We start from the raw sequence: 21,514 nt of genomic DNA, 5'->3' as shown, positions 1-21,514 counted from the left end.
ACAGAAGAGGGTGTAAACACTACCTGAAATGGAACTGGACCAATTGTTGCAAGAAGAGTGACAATATTTAGTATAACAGCACTGGAGCCCTTGCTATTACTTCCTCGTGTGTGTTTCTGTTCACTTTCAGCTCTGTTACTCCGCTGCACTCATATACAAAGCTCTAGCCGGCTTTCACCCTATACTTTGCCATGCTTTTATCAGATCTAAGGGAAAACTGTTTTACAACATCGTGGTTTCCTTTGAATTTTCTAATATAGTATTTATTATATATAAAAAAAATCAAGCACCCCTAACCCTACTCCTAAACATAGCCTTCACTGGGGCATAAGCAGATCGTACGAAAACATACTAACTACCAATTAACCACCAATTCCCCAAAATGTGCAAATTGCCATGAGATGGTTTTGTCTGTTTGGTACAAAACAACAGCTCACTTGAAAATACTATTTAATATAATTACATTTTTCACTACTAACGAACTTTATAATAATTACTAAAAAAATAAATAAATAAAGAGTAGTAAGTTTGGGTAGGGCAATATGACAAAAATCAAGTAATTTTATTTCATGATAACATTATATGTCAAGATATATTAGGCTGCTGTCACTTTAAGACCTTATGCATGGATCCATTATATTGACACACGTCTGATTTCTGTTTCAACTGTTTACGTTCACTTAATACACAACCTATAATACACACAGAGTGCAACCCATTATCTCACTGCAAGACTTGTTTAGCTTTAATTCATTAGCTAATATAATATTATCCAATAGCCTTAACAGTTAATTGTCATGAAATGACCTCTATCTGGTCATGATTTTGATGTATGTTCTTTTAAAATACATTTGACAGTCAAGGTTTATCTGTGTTAACCTTAACAGTAATTTAGTTATTTAGAGATGCATGTGAAGGTGCTTTTCACTGACGGTGAAGGCATTATAATTCAGTCACATGATCATCAAGGTTATGGCATCCTACAGGGGTAGGTGTGTGTGTCTGTGTTTGTGGGGGTGTCTGTCTGTCTGTATGTGTTGTACGTGTGTGGTGTATTAGTGAGAGCCGGAGGGGGTGGTGTTCTGCCTCACCGCCGGTCATCTGCCTCAATTCTCTATTATTAATTAGGTGACAGAGAAACTGACCTTGGTTACCTTGCATTTGTGTGACTGTTTGAATGCTGTGCATGTGCTTATATTTATATATGCATGTAGCATAATTCTTAAAAATTATGAGCACATTACAGTGTTCTCAGACTTATAAAATTGGTTCAAATACCACATTTGCGGTCACTTATATACATTTACTACCCCCCAGTTTGTCCCCGGTGTGCATTTGTGGGTCAAATGTCTCATAGGGACCCATCCATCTCTGGTTACTTCAGTATCAGAATGTGACCCAATGCTTGACTTTCAGGGAGGGCCATTATATGCTATTCATGCATATCATATGCGTCCATATAACAGCAGTGCCCTATTATTAAGTTATCAGCACAGGTATCTAAATACATAGAAGTCATAAGTGATTCATATGCATACAGCGCCAAAGAATTATTCGTACATTCAATACAAGACTGATGGACAAACAGAGACGAAGAGAAAGATGCTGTATAAAGGAGATGGTTTAATATTTTATCGTTATTGTTGTCAAATAACTCTGTAATTTATAATGCCATCACTTACTCTGTTGTAGTGAGGAAAATTATTAATGTGGAATAGTGAATTACTATGGCGAATTACTATGGCCTATTTTTTTTTGTATTATGGTATTATTTCCATGATAATTAAGTACATTCTCCAATTTTTATGACTGATGCACGGTATTGTTTTACTTTTGAATTTGCTTGCAATTTTTATTTGAGCACACATTTCTTAAAAATGTAATTGGTGTAAAAAAAAAGAAATATTGAAATATTTTTTATATGAAATATAATTTAATTGCTATGTTAATTATATTGTGAAATATTTAATTAATAAAATTAGTTAAGGATTTTAATAAAACAAACAAACAAACAAACATCGATACATCAAGAGGATATTCAGAATTATAATGATTACTATATTGTAATAATACTGAGAATCATCCTGTTTTATCCAGACACGATAAGTCTGATATAAGATATTAAAAACACCTCAGTTCACTCACTTTGTTTATGCCAGGTCAAATACAGATGTTTCTTGTATTGGCTGATCTGAGTTGTTGTTGACATGGGATTGTAGTTGATGGTGGAGTTGGTTTGTATCCTCTGTTATTTGCCCTTGAGTAGAAAGCTCAGTGGGAGGTGGAGGATGGAGCCCAGAGCTGAGCTACAGATGCTGAACAGCTGAACAGCAGCTTGTTTGTGTGTTTGTGTGTGTGTTAGAGAGAGAGAAAATGAGAGACCCTGTCATACCTAACCTACGTGATGCTGTTTATATCTCACTGTGAGTTGGTCTGCATCAACTCCATTAAACAAGCTGTGTGATCATGCTGTGCTATGCCGAGAACTGCTGATATATGTCCCCGTTCTTTGTAAACGTTATGTGACAACACTCCCTCAGGTAAGTGCCAACATAAGGCATACAATATTGAACTTTGGGCTGAAACAAGCATACCTCCAAATTTAGACACACATTTAAAGGAACAGTTTAAAACGCTTGTGAGACTCTTGGATTGATGTAGTTAATATACTGAATGTCCTTGCTATAAGGCTGAGTGGTAAAAATATTTTGATGATGATATTATGTGTATTGATAGAGTGTTTGCTACATTGTGTGTGCACTAAAAGTGAAGCGAATATTCACATCACGTTATCGCTCTAGATTCGTGGGATGTTTTTGGTGTCACTCACGTGAATAAAATCATTGTGTAATGCTCTCCTCCATTTAAAAAAAATATTTTTTAGTTTTTACAGTTACAATTTTAAACAGTACTCCCCCCCCCCCCCCACAACCACGGTATTCAAAAAAAAAAAAAAAAAAAAAAAAAAAAAAAATATATATATATATATATATATATATATATAATCTTGAGTTAAAAACACACCAGAATTTTCAGAGTTAAAAAAATAAAGTGTCCCATGCTTGTTCATATACATACATGTACAGTATATACACAAACCTAAATATATTAAATAAATAGTGAACTTTAGAAAAGAAAAAGGAAAGGAAATAAACAAATAAATAAAACAAGATATGGAAAGAAGATATGAAAAGAAGGGGCGGTTGAGGCCGGCTACTCCATCCTAAAGGCCAGGGAGCTCTTCAAAGTATTTAATAAAGGGGGACCATTTGTCTAGAAACTTGAATCATGTATTTAATCTACTCTCCTTCATTTTGTGATACAACTGAACGCATCAAATCGGACATGTCAATAAGCTCTTGGCTGATTAGCTTGTGTGATGCAATCTGCTCGCATGAACAATTAAATTAGCTTCTGGTGTACACTCACCATTAAGTAAATATATCCTTGTAGTCCAGGTCTGCTTAAAGTTGACACATTAGATTGCTAAAGAAACATGTATAAATGAGAAAATAAAGCATGCTTAGTAAAAAACCTTACAGTACGTAATATTTACCATTTTTCCACAGGTGAAATCATTCATTTGAATTGGAATCCATGTGATCATAAACTCTGTGTGAAGGTGAAAGATTTCTCTTGGCAGATTTAGTTCCCTTTTGCACTTAAATGGTCAAATACAGGACAATTCTATCAAAATGTCTGTCTTGGCATTCATGTAAGCATCGGTTATGTTGGTTAAGTGAACATAGAAATCCAGTAGGGGTCAAAATATTGGATTCACGCGGTCTTAAAGTGACAGCAGCCTAATATATCTTGACATTTTGGTCATATCACCAAATCTACCTTGCATGACTGCGAGTGACTGAAAAAGTGGAAAAATGTCTGGCGACCTGCTGCGTTGTATCCTGTGTTTCAGGAGACAAGTAGATTTCTCTGTTGCAAATGTTTATGTGCATGCCCCTTTAAAAGGTGTAACTGGAATATTGTGTTTCTGGTAAGATATTTAGGAGGCTGAATAACGTGAAAGAGGTTCTTTCTTTATTAAGTCGAGGATTAGGTGACTTCAGCAACATTTGCGTGATGTTTGGTGCGATGCCAGCGTTCATGTATGAGCGTGTGTGACTGACTGACATGATTGCTCATGAGGGGGGGAAGGGTGGACATTGTGTCTCGTTTAAACCACGTGATCTAATCAGATGGATGCTCTCTCTCTCTCTCTTTTATGCTCCAGTCCATCTGTAAGCCATGTGCACTCACATGCACTCCTTTCTAATGTAATCCTTAATCTGCGCTGCCTCCTGATGCTCTTACTCTGATAGTATCAATGAGTCTGACTGTTTGAATGTGTGTATTGGTGTGCAGCGCTGTGTGTTTGTCGTCTGGGTTGTCATGTGCACACAATGCACAAATGCCAGTCAAGGGTTTGGGTTAGATTGTGATCCCTGTGTGTGTGTGTGTGTGTGTGTGTGTGTGCTAAAACTGAAGCTTCAGTTGCCACCAAGATTAAATGCAGGGGTTTTATACCTTCTATATAAGCCCCTCTAGGCACACTCAGCTTGTTAGCTTTTTGTCAAAGGCCTTGGCAGCTCTCCACCTAACGTGATTGAACTATTGCTTTGTGGGCTTAGAGAGTAAAACCTCCTCTAGAGACAGAAATCACTGCCCACTGAAATACTGTCAGACAGTGGTGAGCCTCATATAGTAAGGATGGAATCAGTGAAATATTGGTACTTCTGTCACTTGTTTTAGCATGTTTTAACACTGGGATGAATCCTTGTTTAGTAAAATCAATACCATGGGTTTTTGAGCTAGAGATTATATTGTTTATTTAGCATGAAAATTAATGCAGATATGGTCTTTTTTAGGTCTTTTTGATCCATTCAATTCCTAATGGACAAAAACTATTTTATTTTTCAATAATATTGTATTTGAGCTCATAAAAACTAATATTTGATTATTCATCTATTTAAAGTTTTTTTTTTAAGTTTAAAGGTATCACTTTATTTTAAGGACTAATTCTCACTATTACACACATATTGACCCCAAACGTTTGGATAATAGTGTGTATGTATATCCAGCAAAGCCTAAAACAAATGCTTATTATATAGCCAGATTGTTTGTTTTTTTTAATGCAGATCTCATAAAATACAAATTCATGTACTTTGTGTATGTGTCAGGATGAGCCCACACCTACATTATGCTTGGGCATAATAAGCATGCTGCATATATGTTGACAAGATGCAGTCATGCGTGTCTGAACCCATTACAGTGATACTAATGCTGAGAGACAGGCGTCCTGTTCCCTCTGGTTTCACAGTGATCAGCGAGGCTTCCCTCTTCCCTGCAATGGACCGCCCCTCCGGCAGGGAATCCCCACCCTGTCTATAGCAGTTCCAGTTAACTCTACAATCACCCTCTCATTCATTATCCCAAAGCGGCTTATCTGACACATCTAACAGCCTGACATACAAACACACTCCAGCACATGGCAGTGTAAACGTCCTCTCTTTGCAGAGTGCTCTTGGACTGTGAGAGGTCTGTCAGAGTGGATATAAGCGTCTTGAGACCGGGAGAGGTGTCTCTTCATGTGCCTGTTAGCCCCTGATCCATTGCAGGAGGTTTTCTATGATCTAACCATACCATGTATCTTTACCTGCTGCCTATGCCCTTCTGTGTATTGTGATATAATCTAGATTGTATTCTAGAGAAGTTCTAAAGAGTCCAAATCACAAGAGCCTCTTTTGAAATCACAGAGCTTGACCGCAAAAACTTCCTCTGCCATCTTTAAACTTTAAATGTCAAGTGGAACTGAACATTTGTAAAAGCCAGGGGGGTTAAACAGCAGGAAAACATGGCTCAAAAATTCAACAAATGCAGTCCCTCACAGGTCGATCAGTCCGTATACACGTGGTCTGTCTCCATTGGATTACATTTCTAATGTCTTATCCTATTGTAGCCCATTTTTATCTCTTAATTTTTATAGCAGGGCAAAATTCGGTTGCCTTAGGAAACACTGAGAGATTAAACGACAGGCTTCATCTGTCCAGTCATATGACACAACCAAGGTAAACCAAGGTGACTTAACATTTTTCACATTTAAACGTATTGCATAGTAGCTAACAGCTATTTCGCTTCATCCAACAGCATTTGCATTTGTGACACCTGTATCTGGCACACCTGGACATTTGGTGTTTTTGCAGACTGGTGCTGCATGAGATGTTACTGGTTGTCAGGATTTAGCTTGCTCTATAGAAGCCAAGGCAAGCAAGATAAATACTGACTTTTGGAAATGTGCTAATCCTTTCCTTCCTGGTAATCCACAACAAGGGCAAGCAAGGTGACTGCTGCAGTAGTTGCTCTGACCTGATTTGGACACCATCCAGAATGTGTGTGTGCAGGTGGCACGGATATGACACAATGAACCCACATGTGACGTGCCATTCTGCTGCCCAGTCTTATCTTACTTTATATACTTTGTCTGTTATTACAGATGGTTTGATATGTATTGAGTTGTGTGTTTTTAACCTAAACCACAGCAGCGTCCATCTATGAAGGATGTAGGCTGTCAAACATGCACAACTATTAGCCAATATAGCAGTGGGCGTTTACTTCCGAGTCTAATCCAACATCATGTCTATTCAAACAGAGCGTTCTGATGAGGGGGTCAAATTGTCTTTTACTTTTTAGTTTTTCGATTTTTGAAAATCTTGATGACATTTTAAGTGGACCTCAGAGGACCGTACAAAATAAAAAACAATGCCAAAATAATGCCCCCTTTAATAATCCAGTAGGGTTTTTAGTTTCTGTTTTTGAAGACAAAAACAGAAAATACAAAAAGTACAACTGATTGAAAATTCACACAAAAGGGTGAAGTCATTTGACACAAACATAAATGACTCTGAGGGATGGAAGTTCAATATGTCTGTTTTGTCAATGTTTTGCCAACTGAATAATCGACATCCACAACAGTGGATGAACTCTATTTTTATAGCCCACTGTCTTGTTTTCATTCGTGTCAAATTATACACTGCTTCTACTTTGACTGAAGTCTATAAAATGTCTTTTATTTGAGTATATGGCCTACTAAAAATATCTTAGGCTTTCTCTTTAATGACTGCTGACCTTTTCTAGTTGGTTGATTGACTGAATCTCCAAGCTGAACTGAGATGTTTTGTCTTTTCACAGACTTTATGAATTGATTTAATGAGTGCAGTTCCTTTCCTATGTTGATGTATTTCCTATTGAACCAGGGAGTTTGGACAGAACATTTTTTGAACAGCCAGTAGCCATTATGTTTATGTGGCAAAACCACATTTGATAGATTGTACCATGAATAAAAGCAATGAAGACACTTAATAATAAATTTCATATTTCATGAATAAATTTCAGCCACTTTGCAGCCAATTGATTGGGAAAGAATAAAGTTAGACACACTCTTGAAACCATGATTTGTGGCTTGCTTAGTCATTGTAGACATCTGTAATACATGGAGAGAGCTAATCAGGAGTTTCTCGGCTGGCGCATAAGCTGTGGCTTCTTGATGACATTATTTTAAAGAATCTGCTCTTCTGAGTTATTCAATCTGTGAAATTGTGCTTTTGTATTATTTGACAGTTAACAGTCAGATATCTTGAAGTGTTGTTGAATGTGAAATGTAATATGAAGTTATTAATTTTATAGTAAATAAAGTTTTGAGCTGACTTTTTTTCCTGTCAGAATTGGATTTTATAATGTCATAATTGCTAGATATGAACTTACAATTGCGAGAAAAAAGCCAGAATTGCGAATTTATATCTCACAACTGTGACTTTAGAACTCGCAATTGAGTTTATATCTTGCAAGTCTGACTTTTTTACTCGCAATTCTGACTTTTTTGTGCAAATGTGAGTTTAAATCTCATAATTAATATTTATAACTCACAATTGCAAGTTTATATCTTGCAATTCTGAGAAAAAAATTATCTTATTTTAAATTCATGGCAGAAACAAGCTTTTTTGCGATTAATTTGGTGACATTTTTTTTAATGACTAGCCCTAATCTATTGATTCTTTATCTGTGGCACTGCAAAGCCATTTGTTGGTTGAATAGCAGCGCAGAAAACGCTGGTTTGTTACATCTGCTGCTTCATTAACAATTCCGGTATATTAAACAGACCTTTTATGTGAACTGATCTCTGTCAGGTGGCCCTGCAGACTCCAGCTGTCCAACTTTACATTTCACTTCCCACTCCTCCTCTTGTTACCATGACAAGCTTCTGTTTCTCACCCTGAAGCTTTCTGCCGTTAGTTAGCGTGTCTCTGCTGCAGCTAAACGCTTCCACCCACCTGCCCACTCGAGCAGTCTTCCTTTAGCAGAGACTCTGTCCAGCAGAGCTGCAGTCCTGCACTGTTGGCCTGTCCACCCACAGGCAGGGCCTCCACTGGACCCATTAGCTAATAGTCTGGGGTAATGCAGGCTGTACATCACAGGAACAGTGCAGTGACAGCATTCCACTTACTAAACGAGCTCATTAGCTAATAGAAAGGTAATGCTGGAGAAAGAGGAAAGAGGGAGAGCTTGATCCTTAGAGAGACACAAGAAAAGAGATTCTGATGGTTTGTTGGATGTAGCTAATAAATTGAAGAGGTCATCTGAGGGCATTTTTATATGTAAGGCCTACTGTGACTTATATCTTGATCACTGAGAGGCAGATTTAATATTTAGTCACATAAAGAAGGTCATATCATATCACCTTCTTGATCTAAATATATGATCACATTTATCATTTGTCATTCCGATAGGGATCTGCATGATGAGGTATTTCGTGTGAGGGGGAAAAAAACAACATTCCCAACAGATAATTGATCTTTTTTACCCAGCAATATTTCACTGAAATATTGGTTTGATTTAGGTTAATTATGCATAAATTACTCTTACTAATAATTATTATAGTAAGTACATGTGTAACATGGACACTGTAAAACAACATGGACACAACAAAAAAACTTTCATTGAAATGAAAATGAAAAAAACTGATAAAAAGTCTAAATGACACTAAAATGACTTTTAATCATGTGGGCAGGAATTATACCTGGTTTAATATAATATTTTACTCAAATGTCACATGATTAACTAAAATGCGACTTTTAAGCAAATTGACAGCTTGTTATTCTTACATTCACAAAAAGCCGAAGCTCCAGATTTTCATCTTTAATTAAACATTCAGATGTTTGAGCACAAATAGGCAGGTCGTCGTCTGATGAAATACTACAGAGAGTAGGTTCCTCTGAGCCCACGTAGCGTGTGGGTTTGTGGCATCTGATCATATCAAATCAAAGCAGAAAATCACAGCATTTATATGAGATCTCAAACTATATCTATTCACCGAGGAACACGCGCTCATATTAGTACAATTTGTATCTGGAAAGCATCTAGAGAGCAAGTACTTCTTGTTAAGTAATGATTAAATTCACATGACTTTGATGTATGACTTTACTGATACCATTTGAAGCACTATATTCAAGTTTAACACTATTAAAAAATATGTGGTACCAAGCTTTGTAAGGCAACAATTGCAAGTTACCACTTTTTACAGTACATTAACAATCAATAATTTATTAACACTGTTAAATGGAATCTTTCGTAGATTCCCAAAATGATTCCATTTCATGTTTAATTGTAATGTTGTGGTGCACATATTCACTGTTGTATCTGCACAACCACCCTAGCATAATGACATCACGCAGAGAAGCAGCACTCACATTTCCATCAGACAATGTAAAAAATCAAATTCCCGTTTTAATCTGTTCCCTGACAGCTCATCCTGGGTCACAGACAGACACTTGGAGCGAGTGTCAAACTGTGTTTTTGGAAGTGTGTGTATTGAGGACAACAGAGATTTGACCCATCTGTCCCCTGGGCAGGATTGAATGAGAAATTTGGAGTTAATCCCTCCATCTTCCTGCTAATGAGACAGGCTGGGGGCAAACACATACTTACTAAGCAGTGGTGAAGGCGAAACAGACCCTCGCTGTAATCCACGTCCTTGAGCTGATCCGTTCTGTGTGTTTAGAAACAGATTCAAGACTGACGACACCAATCTGACTCACAAAGGGGAGAAGAATGAGTATGAATTTTGTTTGTATGCTGGAATGTGCATAGTTAGCGGAAGTTGTAAATATGGATAATTTTCTAACAAAAATGGCCTGTATCAACCCCCCAGAGGCTTGTGGAGTACTTTGTATAATGTTAAACCCCATTCACTGCCATTATAAAGCTTGGAAGAGCCAGGGCATTTTCAATATAACTCTGATTGTATTCGTCTGAAAGAAGAAAGTCTTATACAGGATGGCTTGAGGGCGAGTAAATCATGGGTCATTTTTATTTTTCAGTGCACTATCCCTTTAAATGCTGGTTTGATGTTTATTACAAACACAATGTAAGATTAAAACAAAAGTACTTCAAGGACAAAATGCTTGGCAATGCTGCATCTTTTAATAAAATCTATTTTGAAAAACTGGCAGCATGTTTAGAATAATTCACAAAAGAGTCTGTTGTGAAATGTGAAGAATAAATGAAAACTTTATCTTTCAGTCGCTCAGTCACGTCATTTCAAATCAACAGCCATGCATTTCTACTGCTGGGGAATTTAGGAAGGAGATTTTTAGAGGTGCAGTTTATTTACATCTACTGACAGAACAACGTCTGAGTTACTCAACATCTTTATCTAGCGCAGTATTGCTCTTGTGATTGATGGACAGACATTGTTCAGAACACATATTTCCTCTAAAATGTCTTATACTGAGTACGTATGAAGTTTGCATTAAAATCTACCCCAATTTCTCTCAAATCTTTCTGGAACGCTTGGCACCACTTTGCAGTTCCCAGACATGTGACAAGTTTGCGCCATTACCAAATTTGCATAATTCCTTCGGTGAATTACACAATTTATGGGAATACATGACCCTATTAGCAGACACGATCTTACTGAATTCCTCTTCCAGAGTGAGGCAGAGAGTCTCAAGTATTCATCTCACTGTAAGAAATCCCCTCTGAATGTGTGGGTTTCTTCTGGTCAATTATAGATACAAATTTCATCAATTATTTATATCTTTGCCGTATTAAATCATTTTTCAGTCATATTGAGATTTGTGGTTGTGCCGTGATGGAGAGTTGTGCTGGAGCTTCAGGGCCTTTGCTCTATTTTCAGTTATGTGAGATTATGTAATCCACAGAGAGAGGAATAAGGACGGGCGACTGACTCGAGGGTTTGTTCACTGCAGGGATGTACAGGAAGCCACACGGCACCACTGATTTGTATAAACATAAAATAATATAGTGCCAAAATGTGATTCTTTTGATATTGATTATGGCTATTATTAGATTTTTAGAAGTTGCCTTCATTTAGAAATGTTTAATATGTCATTTTGTTCATTTGATTGCCTGAGAAATTGATGGTCTGTAAATAAGAAAGAGTGTTATATTAGGTAGAGAGAAATTGCAGTCTTTGTGTTACTGTTAACTAAAAGTAAATATTTTGTTAATGGAAATAAAGCTAAAATATAAATATTAGAAGAAAAACTTTAAACTTAAGAAACTTTAAACCACACGACATGCAGTACAAAGATTTTAATTGTGCGCACGATATGATAATTCGTTCCCTTGTTTTACTAAATTGTGCACAAGACATTACTACATCGTGGCCACGTTTTAGTTGAATCAAGTAAAACGAGGGTACGAATTATGATGTTGTGCGCACGCTTTACTATTTTTTTCCTGCATGACATGTGTGGGGCTCTGTAAACTTAAACTTAAATCTTAATAAAACTTTAAAAAGTTTGTCTTGGCATTTAACTGAAATAAAATAAGTTCAAGCTAAGAAATAGAAATAAATATATTAATGAAAAATAATAATTAAAATGACAAAACACTTAACAAAACTATGTGAGAAACAAATAATAATTTTTCTTTTTAAAAATAAAATCATAAAAATAAAAGCGTTATATTAATATTCAAGATACAAATAAATAATGTAATATTATTTAAATAATAAAAAAAAATATGCATATAAAACAAACAAATTGGCAAAAGTTATTCATATTATTTTGTTTTCTTTTTTTTAAGGAAGTGAATATTTAAAATAAGTAATGAAATTATATAAATATTATATAAAATGATATAAATGTAAAAATCACTACACAAATCACGAGAATAGGTTTTTTATATTAATCATATGACAGAGGTAATCTTTTATTTGTCTTTTCAAAGTTGGCGCTGAAAGCTTCACAAGCACTTACCTGTGGTTGAGAGTTGCTGGGAACAGGTATAAGAGAAAAGAGAATCTGGGAGCAAGAGAGGCAGATTAAGAAAGACAGACGAGGCAGGCACACAGCGATGTTCATGAGCGGTACAGCTCCCTCAGGGCTTTAATGTAGTCACTCCTCCTCACTGCCAAGCAGAATCACCCTGGCAGGCTTAAAAAGCTTCATCTGAAGGCTCAGACTGTGGGAGCTGGAAACTCTTGCTGAATATAAACACACACACACAATCAAGAGCAGGAGAGATAGGCACCAGAGCTCCCTCAACAACAGGGAGACATTTTGACAGATAGTCAATGTTAAATTGTTGGTGAAATTGTGTCTCTTGGACAATTCAAAGGCCTAGATGAGCGTGGCTTCAAACAGCGCAAAATAAATCTTTTTCAGTGAGCTCCAAATAGAAGTTCCTTTCATAGTTTATAAAAAAAACAGCCTTATTTCAACATTTTATCCACCTTAACTCTGCTCTTTAAAGTTTCAAACAGTGTTAAAGAGAAGCTAAACGTAGAAATAGTAGCGTGACTGTAATTCATGATGTATTCATAATGGTGTAGCTTTTCCAGTAATGAGCTATGATTTCCTACAAGGAGTAGAGTAGCATGACAAAACGCTGTTGCTACATTTATGACATATTATATTGCACATGCAGCCAAGTAAGCTGATCGTATTAGACAAAAAATGTGCTGATAAACAGCATTCTGACATCTCTAGCTAAATCAATAAAAATTAATTCTGACCACTTCATTCAAAAAAAAGGCTGCTGCTTTTCCAGTTATTTTCCTATAATTAGCGTTCAAGAGTCTACAATATATAATAAACTCATGAAATATGAATTTTATTTAATGTTTACTCTGTCTGACTACACAAATATTAAGAAATGCATATGCAGCGAACTATTTACATACTATGACTATCAAAAATATCAATAAAATTGCTATATTTGTGATAGCTATAGGTAAGTTATATGTAATTAAATATTATAATCCATTTAAATAATATTAATTAGTATTAGTATTAATATTAATATTATTATTATATTTTGAATTCATATATTTAAAATTCCCCCCCAAAATGGTTTTGTTTTGTTATTGATAATTTCTCAGATATTGTGGACAAAAAAAGAGGTTATTCTTTTCATTGAATTGATTTAATCAAACTCACTCTCCAGCATCCTCTCGAATATTGTTGGAAAATCTAGTTCTTTTTACGAATCTGGTTCTTTTAATAGCTTTGGATGCTTTTGATTTGGATCAATTAATAATAATAATAACAACAACAACAGGAAATTGAGGGCATTTTCTAATTGTATTATTTTATTTATTATTTTATTTAGTTTAAATTAGGTGTTCAAGTATCATGCTGTGATGTGATAGTAATATACTACCGCCTTTTGATAAATATGGAAAATGTATGTGTGCGTGAAAGAGAAAGTGTAGTAAAGCTGGACAGATGTTATGCAACACTTGGACGCCTCTGGGATTTCCTAGGGCATGTGAAGGCAAGCCTGAATGAATTTGGTGGACTAGTGTGATGGTGAGAGTGAAAACTGCTCCATGAACCGCGATGACCTGATTTTTCCACCTCGCATCTGTGCCATTTCTGCACCGGGGCATTATTATGGATAATGCTACATGCTGTGGGATAAAAATATAAGATTATTTCAAGATATAGAAGGGACGGAATGAATGCATATATACATCTATAACTTACAGAACATGCTGTGGTGACAGACTTTATCTGAGCGACGGTTTCATGAGTCTTAGGTTGCAGAAGATAGCGTGTTATCTCTTCACGGGTCTCTGATAACTAAAAGCCCTTCTCTCACTTTCACTGCTGGCTGTGGGAAATGATAATCAGCGATAGCTCGTCTTACTATATATAGGCGTCCACAATCATTCACCCTGTCTTTAAAGCTTTTTTTTTTTTATCAGTTATCTGTATAAATTAAGGCTGGAATTCGAACAGAACAATCATCAAATATTCAGTGATGCATTTCTGTAAAGTGTAATGGCAGAAAGGCCAAATTTTGGCCAGTGCATTGCAAGTGTGCCTTCCCATTGTAAATACTTAACGTGCTCTTGGATTTCTTTAGAGTAACAAAACTAAGTACTCAAGGAGTAACAGCATTACCTACAAATGCCTATGACATAATAGCAGATGTGTTATTATGAAAGGGATAGTTCAGCCAAAAATGAAAATTCTGTCATGAATTACTCACTCTTGTGCTGTTCCAAACCTGTAAGACCTTTGTTTATCATTAGAACACATAACAAGGTATTTCTGATGAAATCTGAGAGCTTTCTGACCCTCCATAGACAGCAACGCAACTGACACGTTCAAGGCCCAGAAAGGTAGTAAGGACATCGTTAAAATAGTCCAAGTGACATCAGTGGTTCAACCTTAACTTTATGAAGCTATGAGAATACGTTTTGTGCACAAAGTTAACAAAAATAACAACTTTATTCAACAATTTCTTCTCTTCCATGTCAGTTGACTGTAAACTGTAAAAATTGACCGTAAAACAAGACAAGTTTATGCTAATCTGTGCTATAGCGTGGCAATGGTGAGAATGAACCTCGTACTTTGGAATGACATGAGAGTACACATATTGTGCTTATTTTATTTTTTTATTCATGTTTTTAACAATCTCATTAATGTGCAAAAAAAAAATCAGAATCAGAAAGAGCTTTATTGCCAAGTGTGTTTGCACACACAAGGAATTTGTCTTGGTGTTAGGAGCTTCCAGTACAGAAAGTACAAACATAGTGCAGACAACATATAATTAAGGTGATAAAGAACACTAATGAAGAGAATATACAATAATTAAGAATAACAATAGTAATAAAAATAAAAATATACAGAAAAGAGACATGACCATAGACAGAACTGTGAATGTGCATGTGTCCTATGTACAGATGAAGGTTTGATGGGTTATTTACAGATGTACAGTACCGGGGTGTGTTATGTGTTGTTCAGGTGGGATACGGCCTGGGGGAAAAAACTGTTCTTGTGTCTGGCTGTTCTGGTGCTCAGTGATCTGTAGCGCCGGCCAGAGGGCAACAGTACAAAGAGAGAGTGAGCTGGGTGTGAGGGGTCCAGAGTGACTTTCTTAGCCCTTTTCCTCACTCTGGAGGTGTAAAGTTCTTGGAGGCTGGGCAGAGGGGCACCGATAATCCTCTCAGCAGTCCTGACTAGGGCTGGGTATCGTTCAAATTTTTTTGATACCGATACCTTGAGTTCGATACCGGTTCCTGAACGATACTTTTTTCGATACCAATTTTATGAAATCAGTTTTAATAAGATTACATTATCTCAAAAAACTATTGTTTTTAGCTTGTTGATATTTATACAGACTCAAAGCCTCATCTCCTGAGCCACTGCACAAAGGAACTAAATATATCCAACACAATAAATAAATAAATAAATAATTTTAATAAAGTTCAAATTGTTTTCAGTTTAACCATCTGTTAGGCTACGTTTACATTAGTGTGTGTTCATTTTAAAACACAAAGCTCAGACAGAATCATCATTTCTAGGTTGTTAAAGACTTTTTAAGAAATTTTAAATCTTCATCCACTTTCATAAATGGGTGTTTTATTTTGTTTCACCATATGTTTTATTGTTATTAAATTCTGGTGTAGTATGTCTAATTATTTGAATGCATAAAAACAACTTAGTTTATTTAAATTTATTCTTAAAATAGCCTAATGAAAGGTTTTATTTTTCCTCAGAAATTCTGTGTTCTGTATCTGGTTTTCAAATGAAGACATAAAACATTAATTTAATTTCTCTTTAAATTATTGAAAATCAAAGTTTATTTATTTTGCCAAACAAATGGGGGTTACTATTAAAATTAAAACATGGAATAACTGTTGTGTGATCATTACAAAAAAAAAAAAGTTTTAATAATTTTAATAGTAGCCTAGTATTAGCAGTGCTGTCTGCTGAACAATATTAATATATTTCTGCCGCAGTGTCTTCCGAGTTAAACCGGACTTTTATTTTGACGGGTTGTCTGTAATACCTTTACAGTTCTGTGTGTATATGATATGACGTTAGTTTTACTCGAATCAAACGGTAAAATGCTCATTAATTGACTCTCACAGACGTTCTGGAGATGTTGTTCATGTGTTTATGTCCTAATTTATAGAGGCGGCAGACGCTGAAATGACCGCGAGCGTCACGCGCGCTTCAGTCTGTGTGTAGTAAACAAACTGCGCGATTTAAAGAGCGGACTGCTCCGTGCGCTTTCGAAACCTCTCGCGGATGTCAAACATTGATCAATCAGCGCCGCGCCGCTTCTAGTCAAACACACCTAGTGCTGCAGGATTATTGGCTCACTGACGGTGATGAGATTAACCCCTTAGGTATCGAAATTTGGTACCGAACGACAAGACGTTTTTCGATACTCGGTGGTATCGAGGCAGTTCGGTCGGTGCCTAAAAAATATCGAACTCGATACCCAGCCCTAGTCCTGACTGTCCGTTGTAGTCTTCTGATGTCTGTTTTGGTAGCTGAACCAAACCAAACAGTTATAGAAGAACATAGGGGGATAAAAAATAAAATAAAATTCTGTCGTCATTTACTCACCCTCATGTTGTTCCAAACCTGTAAGACTTCATCTTTGGAACACAAAGGAAGATATTTTTTAATGAAATTTAAGAAATTTCTGTCCCTCCATTGACAGTCTACGCAGCTACCTCTTTAAAACTTCGAAAAGTTCATAAAGAGATCATAAAACTAATCCATATGTATTGAGCTTAATCATTTTATACAACTTATATGTTGAACACTTGGCCACTTCATGCATTTTCTTTGATAGGCTAGCTATCCAATCTTGAAATGAACAGGTGTAAATGGTATCAGAAACACATTTGGATTGGATTGCAATCAAATCACGCAAACCACTTTACAAGGTGGCCAAATATTTTGATGATTAATTTGCCTCTTAATATTTTAACTTCATTGTAATTTTCTTTCCACAGTTTAGCCCTGCATCCAGAGAGAGTGCTGGTGGCCACAGGACAGGTTGGAAAGGAGCCGTATATTTGTGTGTGGGACTCATATACTGTGCAGACAGTGTCCATATTGAAGGACATGCACACACACGGTATCGCCTGTCTCGCCTTCGACCTTGATGGACAGGTGAGTGTTCTGAGCAATAACATACTGCAATAAGAAAGATTTCTCTTTATACCAAGGAGCTAACATTAAGAACTCGTAAGTTTCATCTCTCAGTATGAGGTGCTGTGAAGTTTATTATTAGTTGTTAAAGTCACATCTGCGAACACACCAACGGTGTGACTCCCACAGTGTGACAGTACGTGTCAGATTGTATAACTGTGTGTCTGCCGGAGCTGCTGGTTGTCACATAGACAGAAACAACACACAAAATCCTCAGTGATAACATCAGTTGATGAACACAAGAACATAAAGCAGCATTAAGGGTTTGACAATGGCTAGAAGATAATGGTTTTAGAAACTTCCATCATATACTGATATGTTCTTGCTGCACTTTCTGGATGACTACACTTCAACATTGTTCAGTAAAACTGTGGAACTTTAATATTCAAAGCCTTCTGAAAACGCTTTTGATGCTGCACTTAGTAAGAACTGCCCCATGTGTTTTATAGCTCATGATACTACAGTTAGTTTCAGTCTTTGAACCTGATTGGTCAATCAGCATTCCTAGAGTGCTGATACATCAGTCCCACAGCTCTGAGACTTCCACTGTTCTATCTGTATTTGCACATTTGAGAAATTGAATCTTTCAGTTTAGAAATACAAGTAACTGTCTTATTATTCACTCAATCGGTTAGCTCAAAAATGCTGACTCGGAAACAAATTAAGTGTCTGTCTTCATAGATGAGTTATTGAATCATTCTCTCAATTTGTTCAAAAATGCTGGTTCTTTGAATCATTTAGACCTTGAATCATTTACTCAACTGATTTGTTCAAAAACACCAAAACACTCACCACTGCTGTGTGTTGAAATGGAACACACACTTGTGCTGCCTCCTTTTTAGGGCTCCAGACTATGACTGAACGGTTGGTTGACTACTTTTCTGCCGATGGGACTAAATTTTGTTAAAGGTCACACTAATGCCAAGTTGCCCTACTCTCTATGATTATACACTGCTATTAGTTTTGCGAATTAAAAAAATCAAATGGCAAACAAAAACAGAATGAAGCAGCATTATTCATTTGAACCCAAGTGGGCTTTTTTCAGCATCCCTACTGAATCACACCCACACTTTTAAACGGGTTACAAACATATAGTGCAACAGACTATATAAAACACACACACACACACTGCATTAGAGAAGAAAGTATGAAAGCACATCTGCCACCTTATTGGTACAATAAAGCTCTCCCTACACCTACCCTAACCCTACCCGATACTTTATTTTCAACTTTTGGATTATTTCCTTAATAAATTCCTTTCCGATGCGATACGAGATTTGAAAAGGAAGAAGAAAAAAAAAAGTTCGGCAAAAGGCGGACTCGAACCCGGTCGATCGCGTCCAAAAACACAATAATATTACGCACTCTACCATCTGCGCCACTGGAGCTGACGCTGTCAATAGTTGACTCTGCTGTCCTTCTTCTCGTTCTTCCTGTACACCTTGATTGACAGATGTCTCGTCCAATCAGCGATGAGTAATCTATTCCCAAACCAATGGCGCTGTCTCAAACTATACCTACCTCTTCCGGTTTGTCTGATTTGTCGTTGTGTTTTCTGAATTGTTATTTTGTTTTTTAGCTTTGCATTTGTAATTTATTTTGTTTTCAGAATCGTGATTTGTTTTGCACTTCTCGGCCACCGTAGGTACTAGTACAGTACCAGCAGAAAATAAATATTGAAATCATTTCAGTCATTTTAAAATTGCAAATTTGCTGTATTCTCTCACCAGTCAGATTTAGTCAGAAATGTGGTATATTCATTTTTTTTTATGTTATTGTACTGTTAAAATGTGCATTTGAGTAGGCTATATCATCAGAGTAGGCTATCATCATAAGTAGGCTATATTATCAGTAATTACACTTATTCACAATATTAATGTTGTTATTAAAATTATTTTCTGGCAAGTAGTTAGTGTGATATTGATATAGTAGCAGCAGGGAGCGTGGGGACCTCAAACAACCTTATTTGATCAAAAACACGAATATCATACTGTGGTCGTGTGTAATGCTTTCAGTGTAAATGTGATATATTGAATTCGTAACATTGCACAATAAAAGGCTAAAGTGGATGAGAGTTGGGTTACAGTGTCAATTTATCAAAAGCACTCCAACTCACTGGAGGAGATGATAGAGGGATAGAATGAAAAATTGTACCTCTGAGTTTGACATTTCACATTTCTTTGCTCACTCTCACTTTATCTGAGAGAATTCACCCCTCACCTTCCCCCAGCGGAGCTGAGAAAGTGATTTGCAGAGTTTCAGCAGGAAATTGGCCTCATCATTTATTTCACACCGACGGATGAAACTGCAAAGAGAGGAACAGCGAGACGCTGCCTCAAAAACCCAACACTTTTCTTCTCAAATTCATCAAAGGTTTAGCATCCCATAATTGACTGAAGGCGCTCTGTTTTAGCCTCAGCCAGCGTGGTACAACCTCAGAAGAAAACTGGTGATCAGGTTTGATGGGACGGAGGTGGAAAACAGCAAACTTGCATCAAAGGGATGCTGAACTAATGAGGTCCCCTCAGCAAACAGCATTTGGGAAGATTACAGATGATTTGTGCACCGTTTGAGAGAAAAATGAATGATGTTTTGAGAAGCTTCTGGCAGTTTAGTTCCATTGGTTGGAAATATATAGATGGTAGCAGATTCATGTTTTACAATGTTAAAGTCCATTCCAGAGTTATAACTATAACAACTATATTAACGGCCACACCTATGCACAATAATGAAATAATGCTTAAATGCTTAATCTCTTCGGAGTCAGGATGGATTGTGATTGGCTGCCAGTGTTTTATTGATCTCCTAAACAATAAATAAATAAAGCTATGCAAAAATTTGATTTCAAAAACCGTATGTTATGATTTGAAATCTGTATTTAACCTCAGAACGATCTCAAAGTAAAAAGCGGTGCTGAAGTCTGATGTTGTGGTGGCTGTGATTTTAAAATTAAATGATTATAATCTTAATTCAAGTGATGACGGATTTTGATTTTCAATGTTGAGTAAAGTTAACCCTGCCTGGTTTAAATGTTTGAAAATGATTAACAGTTTAGAAAAAAATGAAAAAAACAAACAAACATTAAGACGCAGTAAATGCATTACTATAATAAATACTTATTCCATTTTAAATTGGGTAAATATATATATAATCATTAAAAAAGTAACATAAAAACAATAATAATTGATTAAACCCATCAATCCATTTTTACACAACATATAAAAGACATTATAAAATATTATATTTTATCACATTGCTTGACTTGTTGCAACTCGTCTTTTTACATTTTAACTTCTTGATGATTTACTAAGATGATTTACCAAGGTTTCCTGTGAGTGCACTGCAGCTGAATTCAATTTCATGCACTATGTTGTGTTGCTAAGCAACTATAAACCGCCTACAGTTATGAAATAAACAGCTTACAGTCTAGCCAACTCTGCTTCTGGAGTGCTTCCTTTCTGTAGAGTTCATTTCCAGTCCTGCTCCAAAACACCTGCCTGCAGCGTTTCACCCTCCTAAGCTTTTGAGACAGAATCACACTTTGGTTGTTAGTGGCCATTTTAACCAGAATTTTGTGGTTAAGCAGTCTTGAACACCTTGGTTAGCTGGTTCGGTTGTCGTTGATTATGGTTAAAGCTAAACGTTTTTAGAAGGTTTTTTAGCTCTCTATGAGCAGGACATATCATTTGCTTTGTTTCTTGTGTTTGCAGTGTTTGGTGTCTGTGGGCTTGGACTCTAAAAACACAATCTGTGTGTGGGACTGGAGACAGGGGAAAGTTCTGGCAGCTGCTCCTGGTCATACAGACCGGGTAAGGACACACACACACAGAGACACACACACAGAGACACACACGTTGGTTTTTGTGGTTTATGGGGACTCTCCATAGGCGTAATGGTTTTTATACTGAACAAACTGTGTGTGCTATTGCCCTACACCAACCCTACACCTAAACTTAGCCCTCACAGGAGACTTTGTGCATTTTTAGATAAATTAAATCTTTTGTAACATTAGAAATGTTTTACTGTCATGTTGA

At 36.4% G+C, this 21,514-nt stretch overlaps 1 protein-coding gene across 1 annotated transcript in view; it reads left to right on the top strand.

The window, feature by feature from the left end:
- LOC306886042 (echinoderm microtubule-associated protein-like 5) overlaps positions 1-21,514 on the top strand; it is a 98,417-nt gene that overhangs the window by 1,178 nt on the left and 75,725 nt on the right. The window contains 2 exon segments of the mRNA XM_079442899.1: positions 17,282-17,441; positions 21,191-21,289. Of these exon segments, the coding sequence (XP_079299025.1) occupies positions 17,282-17,441; positions 21,191-21,289 (259 nt within the window).

Source organism: Barbus barbus (genome assembly GCF_936440315.1).
Source record: "Barbus barbus genome assembly, chromosome: 20".
Lineage (NCBI taxonomy): Eukaryota > Metazoa > Chordata > Actinopteri > Cypriniformes > Cyprinidae > Barbus > Barbus barbus.
The sequence above is the reverse complement of the archived record's forward strand: the minus strand, read 5'-3'. Positions and strand labels throughout refer to the sequence as shown.